The sequence below is a fragment of the Camellia sinensis genome, chromosome 15 (assembly GCF_055761805.1).
Source record: "Camellia sinensis isolate YWXY chromosome 15, ASM5576180v1, whole genome shotgun sequence".
In the NCBI taxonomy this organism is placed as follows: domain Eukaryota; kingdom Viridiplantae; phylum Streptophyta; class Magnoliopsida; order Ericales; family Theaceae; genus Camellia; species Camellia sinensis.
In genome coordinates, this window is record NC_138975.1 from 38,875,156 (window position 1) to 38,883,120 (window position 7,965).

The window sequence follows — 7,965 nt, forward strand, 5'->3', positions numbered from 1 at the left end:
AATTATTTTTTAATTAAAAAATTCACAAATTTGGGTGAAAGTCTTCACAATGCTTCCCACAAAAATTTAAAATATAGTATAGATATAGATATATAGATTTTAAATTTAATTTTTTATGATTAGACCAATGACAAGTTTCCTTAATTGTGTGGGTTTTTATTTTGGGAAGGGATAAGAGAGATTTCCTTATTAGATGTGTAAGTTTTTTTTTAAAAAAAGGCATGTCATAAATTATGGACAGATATTTGGTAAGAGTTTTAAAATTTCAATTTCAATTTTCATTAGTCTTTGAAAAATATTCTTCACTCATAATATTTTCATTATTGCTATGCATTAATAGATTAACATACTTTTAGAGTATCCTAAATAAGTGTATTTTTTGTCTTTTTATACTAAAAAATTGAGAAAAAAATATGAATGTTTGGATTAACTTTTTATGGAAAAATGTGTATTAAAAAATTATATAAATGAGTGTGTAGGGAAAAATTAGAATTAAGAATTATGCAGCCGTAATTTTTAACTTTTGGTGAAAAGTAATAACTTTTTAACTTTTTGAGTAACTTTTTGACTTTGATTTTTTGGCAACTTACCAAAGTTGGCCTTATTTCGGCTAACACCGAAAAGTATGAAACAAATAAATGGAATAATAATAGGAAAAGTAGTGCATGAATGGGCCAAACAAAATTATGTGCATACTATTAAAATAGAAATGATAAACAAAAACTAAATTAAATTCAAACAAAACAACAAAAATAAAATCTAATGCATCCAAGACAAATAATATTAAACTAGGGTAAATTACACTAATATTCTTGAAATTTGGTCCGATTACATTCTATTTCCTGATGTTTTGAAAATTACATTTATACCCTTATGATTAATAGTCTCATTTTACAACCCCCTACTTATATAAAAGGCAATAACTCCTAATAGAAAAACAGGAGAAATTATATTGAAAAAAAAAAAAGTAATGCAAATTAAAGGAAAAAAACGTAGAAGAAATAAAACAAAACAAGAAAAGAGAGAGTACTTGAATTTAATATTTTCATTCCGTTTAACTAATGACAGAGGGTCAATATAATTTTCCAAACGTCAAAAAATACTATGTATTAAATCTAAATTTCAAAGGGCGTGAGTGTAATTCATCCATTAACTATGAGCCTCGTTATTAAAGTGGTGCATCCCTTTAACATTCTAATTGACTTTTGGGATTGACACTGATGAATGCAAGCATATGGGGTGTTTGTTTGGATTTTTTTTTAGTTAATTTATAATTTTTAGTTTTGAAAAAATTATTTTGAACTGTTTGGTTAAATTTATTTCAAACAGTTTTTTATTTTAATAATTTATTTTAATTCAAAAAAGTTAATTCAGAGAAGTTGCTCACCCCTTGCTTCTGATTATCAACATCTGCTGTGGACATGTTAATTTATGGTTATACTCTTAGATTTTTTTATTTTTTATTTTTTTAAAAATAGAAAAAGACCCAAATGGACTATAGATTATTATTATTCAGCTTGTTTGGTTCTAATTTTCAGAAAATAGTTTTCAGAAAATTCTACTTTTTTATTTTTCGTATTTTAATATTTTCAACGATTTTTTTTAATATTTTAAATATTTTTTTTAATTTTTAGACACACGTAACATATATACACTTAAAAAGTATAATATTTGTGAAAAAAATATTTAAAAAATACACTAAATACCAAAAAAATACAAAAAAAAATACAAAAATTTAGTACATTTTTGTATTTTTGTGTATTTATTAATTTTTTAAAATATCTTTTCACAAATATTTTACTATTTTAGATACATCTAAGTAAGGTGAATGTAAAAAAGTAAAAAAAAATTACTTCAAATTTTAAAAATATTCACTAAAAACAAAGCAAAACGAAAAACAAAAAAACTCAGTTTTCAGAAAATTGAATTTAAAAAACTGAAACCAAACACACTGATTGTTTTTTATGAGAAATGTAAACAAGTAGTGAATAATAAAAAATAAAATTTAATTGAAAAAGTTACTTCAAAACTTATTTAACAAACACTACTCAGCAACTTAAATTTATAATCCAATAATTACACCAAAAAAGATTAACAGTTTCTGATTAAAGTCACAATCCATAATCTGTTAAATTATAATCTGCTTTAACAGCTACACCAAACAGGGCCAGCATGCCTCACTATAACACTAACAAAAAATTTAAATTTTAAAGACTAAAATTTAGGGATAAAATTATTTTTTAGAGATTAAATATTTTTATTATGAAAAGCGTTATTATATTTTTAGCAACAAAAATTGGATATTAGTGATAAATTATTATCCTTTTGGGAATAAATTTTTTATCTCAAAAAATAAATCATTTTGAGATCAAATTATTTTATCTTTAAAAGTCTATTTATTAGTTACATTTTCAAAATTTTATCGCTAAAAACCTTATTTTTTACTTTTCAAAATAGCATTTTAGTGACTATCCTCACAATGATGGAAATTGATCCCTAAATATCTTTTACAATAAAATTTTCACTTTTAGAGATCAAAAAATTCATCTTCTAAAACTTTTATATGTTATAGTGCAAGTTTTTTTTGAAATATTTAAGCCCATTTATCGACCAAATAATATATATTAAACATTTAAAAAATCAAAAATTTATTATAAATTATCATATTATTCTCTCTTCTTCTTTTTCTTTTTTTTTTTTTGAATATATTTTCGTAAAGAGTCAAAAAAATTATTAAAATAAGGGTAAATTACAAATACACCCCATAAGGTTTTATTAAAATACGAATCGCCCCTGTAGTTTTGAAAATTACATTCCATCCGCTGAGATTTTTAATTTCATAACAAATTGCCTTTTTATTAATAAATCATTAAGTCAATTAACAATTTTTAAAGATATTAAAAAGAGAAATGTTTGGACCCCTTTTTTGGGGGTTCCATGACCTCCAATTTGATCTTGGCCCTTGATATATGTGTGGGTCCACTCATATATGTGTGGGCCCACATTATGAGTGGTTAGTATGATAGTGAGGGTTGTGGGGTCATGTATGTATGGGGTCTCTATCACAATTGTTTCAAAAATATGTTTCAATTAATAATTTAAGTAATTTTATTATTGTATATGAAAGTAATTATGAATTTTATTTTTTTTGTTAATTCTGTTAAATGAAAAATTCAAATCAAAGCTATTTGTAATTTTTCAAACCACAATGACTAATTTATATTTTAAACAAACATCAAAAGGTGTATTTATAATTTACCTTTAAAATAATATGTTCCCAAACGAGACCTTAATATATATATATATATATATATATATAAATAGATAAATTTTGTGAGATAATAAAAATCTTTAAAAAATGTTATGAATCCTAAATAAATTATTAAATAGATAATCAAATCTCTCACATGAATGTAAAATCCACTCATGTGATTTGTATGGTCTCACCCATTTAAAAAATTTGATAATTTATTTGGTAATTTATTTAGGTCTCTAACACCTGTCAATCTTTTCCAAACCAACTCTATAATCCAGCGAGAAAGTCGCTTAGTTCCATTAAAAACTCAAATTTCGCATCCACACACGTCCACAAATCAAACAAGCAAACACATCCTCTATTCCAAATCTTCTCCATAAATCTTCCCCTATTCCAAATCTTCTCCATATAACTTCTTCCTCATACGCCTAACACTCTCTCTCTCTCCCTCTCTCTCTCATTTTTTCGTTCTCTCTAGAAATCAATCAAACCATGTATTTCATCGCCGGCCCATCAGAGGTCCTCGCCGTCACCGGCTGCGGAATCCCCGACATCAAGCTCGCCAAAAAGAAGTGGATATGGCCGGGCCAAAAGTTCACCCGAGTCGACATCTCACCAGTCAACTACACCTTCGAAGTGCAGGCTATGAGCGCAGAGAAACTCCCATTCATACTTCCTGCTGTCTTCACGATCGGCCCCAGGGTTGACTGTGAAGAGAGCATGTTGAAGTACGCAAAGCTCATATCCCCACACGACAAGCTCTCGAACCACGTCACGGAGCTTGTGCAGGGAGTCATCGAAGGCGAGACTCGAGTTCTCGCTGCCTCAATGACTATGGAGCAGATCTTTAAGGGGACTAAGGAGTTTAAGAAGGAGGTTTTTGATAAGGTTCAACTTGAACTTGATCAGTTTGGGCTTCATATTTATAATGCTAATGTTAAGCAGTTGGTTGATGTGAGAGGGCATGAGTATTTTTCTTATCTGGGGCAGAAAACTCAGATGGAGGCTGCCAATCAAGCCAGGGTATAATATTTGTAACTTCTTTTTTTTTTTTCTTATTGATTTTGGTGTATAGAAATTATTAAGTATTAGGGTTTTAAATACATGGCCATTATCAAAATATAGGGAGTGTTACGGTTTCTGGTATGATTGATAATACTGTTCGATATGAAGCTACACATCTTAGAAATCAAGTTTCAATCTCATGATTTTTTAAAATTATCTTTGTAAAAAAAAAATCATAGCCGGCCATATCACCTGTGCTTCTTTTGGAGTTTTTTTTTTTTAATTTTTTTGATTAGGCTATTTTTATTTTATTACCTTTTTCAAATTATGTTTTCTTTTTAACTTATAGATACCTATCTTAGAAATTATTATTATTATTTTTTTTTTTTAAAACTTGCAGCATAAACTAATTTTCTTACTTATAGATCCCTATCTTAACAATTAAAATTTTAAAATGAAAAAACTTTAGCAAAAACAAAAACAAGCCAATTTTTGCAAGTTTTTTTTTTTAAATATAAAATTTGGCTTATTTTTATTTTAGTAATTTTTTTTTCAAAATTAACTCAATTTTTTATTTTGTTTTTTAGAATAATCTAATCAAGACTACCTAAAAAGTTATTAAAAAAAAATGACTAATAAATAAATAAATAAATATGAATCAAGAAAGTGTTTTTTTAGTTTCAATAATGATGAACTTCAATTTTTACAATGTGCATTGATTGAATTTTTTGGTATAGATTGATGTTGCAGAGGCAAAGATGAAGGGTGAGATCGGTTCGAAGCAACGAGAAGGGCTAACAACACAAAATGCAGCGAAAATTGACGCAGAGACGAAGATTATAGCGACAAAGAGGCAAGGAGAGGGAAAGAAGGAGGAAGTAAAAGTGAAGACAGAGGTACAAATATTTGAGAACCAAAAGGCGGCTGAGGTGGCGGAGGCGAACGCTGAGTTGGCAACGAAGAAGGCGGGGTGGGCCCAGTTGGCCCAGCTGGCGGAGGTGGAATCGGCTAAGGCGGTGGCATTGAGGGAGGCTGAGTTGCAGAGGGCGGTGGAGGAGAAGAACGCTTTGACTCAGTTGGAGAAACTCAAGGCTGAGAATTTGAGCAAAGCTAGCGTGGAATATGAAATTAAGGTAATTTAATTTAATGTTTTGATTTTATGTTTAATGCAGTTTAATGTTTGATTTAGTATTAATTAATGTGATTTGATGCAATTTTATGTTAGGGGTTTTTAGAAAAAAAATTGAAACTTTTTAAGGGAGATTTATTGGAAATCCTTTTTCAAGTGTTTGTATTTTAATTAATCAATAAGTTCTATTATTTGAACATTTGATCTATAAAATCATAATTTTCATATTTAAAGTATTTTATGGACATTTCTATCCTTATAAATATTTTTTGAACGGTTAACAATTTGGTGATGTGAACATTCATGTTTTATAATGTGAATATTCACATTGACGGTGTTTGAACATTCACATCACAGAACATTTACGTTATAAATGTAAATATTTTAGAGATATTTTGATAACTATGTCACTCTTAGGACTTATTGAAATATAAAAAAATAATGTGATCTAAATGGAATATAAGTAGGCAAAAAGAGATTTATAAAAAAAAAGTGGCCTGTTTTTTAATGAGAATTGAAAAAAAAAATATAGTTCTGATTTAATTGAAAGGCAGCTTTTTTATGCCACCTTTTCAATTTTAACTCAAAATTTTTAAACTTTTAGGAAACTTTTAGAGATAAAAACAGTGTAATGAAAATCCAAAAAAAAAAGTCAATTAAAGCTATACCACGACAATAAAGTGTGCTTCAATTGACAAAACAATTCAATAATTTACAAGTTAGGGTTTTTTTTCTTCTCTTCCTTTAGCTGATACTTTTTTAATATTGCAATGTAAAACTAATTTACAAGATGTAAGCGAATCCTCGATGAGAGGGTATTAGTTTTTCTTTTTGGGTAAGAAAGAGTTATGCAAAGTAATTTTTTTATATACTAAACTAATGTGGCATGTACTAATAAAGTATTGTTTGTTGAAATTGTCCTACTAAATTTAAATTTAAATCATAGGAATAACTCGATTGTTACATCAATTTATAAAAAATATTTTTATTAAACATTACTTATTGTTATCCCTTATAATAAAAGGACAAGTTGTATGTTAGCGGAAATTGAATAGATATTACGATTAAATTTGAATAAAATAGATCCATACAACACATTCCAAATAATACAATTTAAAATAGTTGAGTTGGAATGCATGCCTAATAATTTGATGAAATCATCCCCACAATTAAAATTTATTTAAGAATGTTTCCACACCTTAATGTTCACCTACTTATAATCAGGCTCTATGGCCTAATAATTGTGTAGCAACACGCGGTGATGTGAGCTGGCAAATTCAAAATTTGATACCTTTTGTTTACTTATGGCTTTGATTTTATTTTTAAGTCAATTATTAGTTATTAAATTAACTCTAGGTACTTATGCCCACTTTGGTTCTTATCCTTAGTTCATGAGTCTTACGCAATTATATGGCAATGACAATTTTGCAATTATAAAACACAACTATATGTGTTTCGTCAAAGGACTACTAATCGTCACATTATTCTGCATAAAATTTTGTGTACAAAATCATTTTGTTGCTAAGGATTTGAAACTGATCAAAAGGTACAAGAAGCAAATTCAGAGCTGTACAAGAAGCAGAAAGAAGCAGAAGCAGTTCTCTTCGAGGAGCAAAAAAAAGCAGAAGCACAGAAAGCAGGCGCCGATGCAGCCTTCTACACTTGCCAACAGGTGGCAGACGGCGAGCTCTACTCGAAGAAAAAAGAAGCTGAAGGCATCGCCGCCATGGCAGAAGCCCAAGGCTTTTACTTGAGGAATCTCCTCAAAGAAGCCAATGGAAACTATGCGGCGGTCAGAGACTATATGATGATCAATAGCGGTATGTTCCAAGAGATAGCCAAGATTAACGCGCAAGCGGTGCAGGGGCTGCAGCCCAAAATCAGTGTCTGGTCAGGTGCTAATAATGGTGGCGGCGAAGGCAGTGCTGGTGGTGGTGGAATGAAGGATGTTGCCGGAGTTTATAGCATGTTGCCGCCGTTGTTTCAGACTGTGCATGAGCAGACTGGGATGTTGCCACCAGCATGGTTGGGCACGTTGCCTAGTTCAAGTTAATTTATACCTCTTCTACACAGTGATTTTAGGTTCTCTAAGGTTTTCAAAACTTTATTCAGTCTATATGGTCTTTTTGCTTTATATTTTGAGGGATAGGTACATAAAAGTATACTTGGTAGTGTCATGAATTATTATATATAGTGGGTGTTTGCCAAGCTGGGTTTGGAGGACTTTTTGGTTAAAAATCACAAAAACAAAAAGAGGGGTTAAAATAGTTAAAACAAATATCACATCCAATTATAAAAAATTCTAATCGTCTTTTCAAATATAAAAATTTTAATTTATTAAAATAATCAAAAATTAAAATAACTTGTTAAAATAGTCAACTCTACAAATGAGGCCATAGAATGGTTAGTAAACTTCTTTATAAATTATTTGCTTATTTTTCTTTCACTTTTTATTTGTTTCTTTGATTTGGACCTGTTTGGTATGGACCAATGCGGACTGGATTCATGATTTGTTTTTTTTTGAAATCAAATTTTTCATTAAAAAAGAAAAAAAAAGAAGCTTTTTTTATTTTAA

At 28.9% G+C, this 7,965-nt stretch overlaps 1 protein-coding gene across 1 annotated transcript; it reads left to right on the top strand.

Annotated features, from left to right (window-relative positions):
* Positions 1-3,524: 3,524 nt before the first annotated feature.
* On the top strand, positions 3,525-7,598 carry LOC114270412 (flotillin-like protein 4). The gene is made up of 3 exons (XM_028211889.2): positions 3,525-4,279; positions 4,999-5,394; positions 6,937-7,598. Exons 1-3 carry the CDS (start codon positions 3,749-3,751, stop codon positions 7,441-7,443), a joined length of 1,434 nt encoding a protein of 477 aa, XP_028067690.2. The 5' UTR covers positions 3,525-3,748; the 3' UTR covers positions 7,444-7,598.
* The last annotated feature ends 367 nt before the right edge of the window (positions 7,599-7,965 follow it).

Bases quoted from the DNA above. Each gene is read 5' to 3' on its own strand.
- LOC114270412 (XM_028211889.2), top strand. From the start codon at position 3,749: ATGTATTTCATCGCCGGCCCATCAGAGGTCCTCGCCGTCACCGGCTGC. The intron at 4,280-4,998 runs GTATAATATTTG...TTTTTGGTATAG, and splicing joins AGGCTGCCAATCAAGCCAGG to ATTGATGTTGCAGAGGCAAA. The intron at 5,395-6,936 runs GTAATTTAATTT...ACTGATCAAAAG, and splicing joins GCGTGGAATATGAAATTAAG to GTACAAGAAGCAAATTCAGA.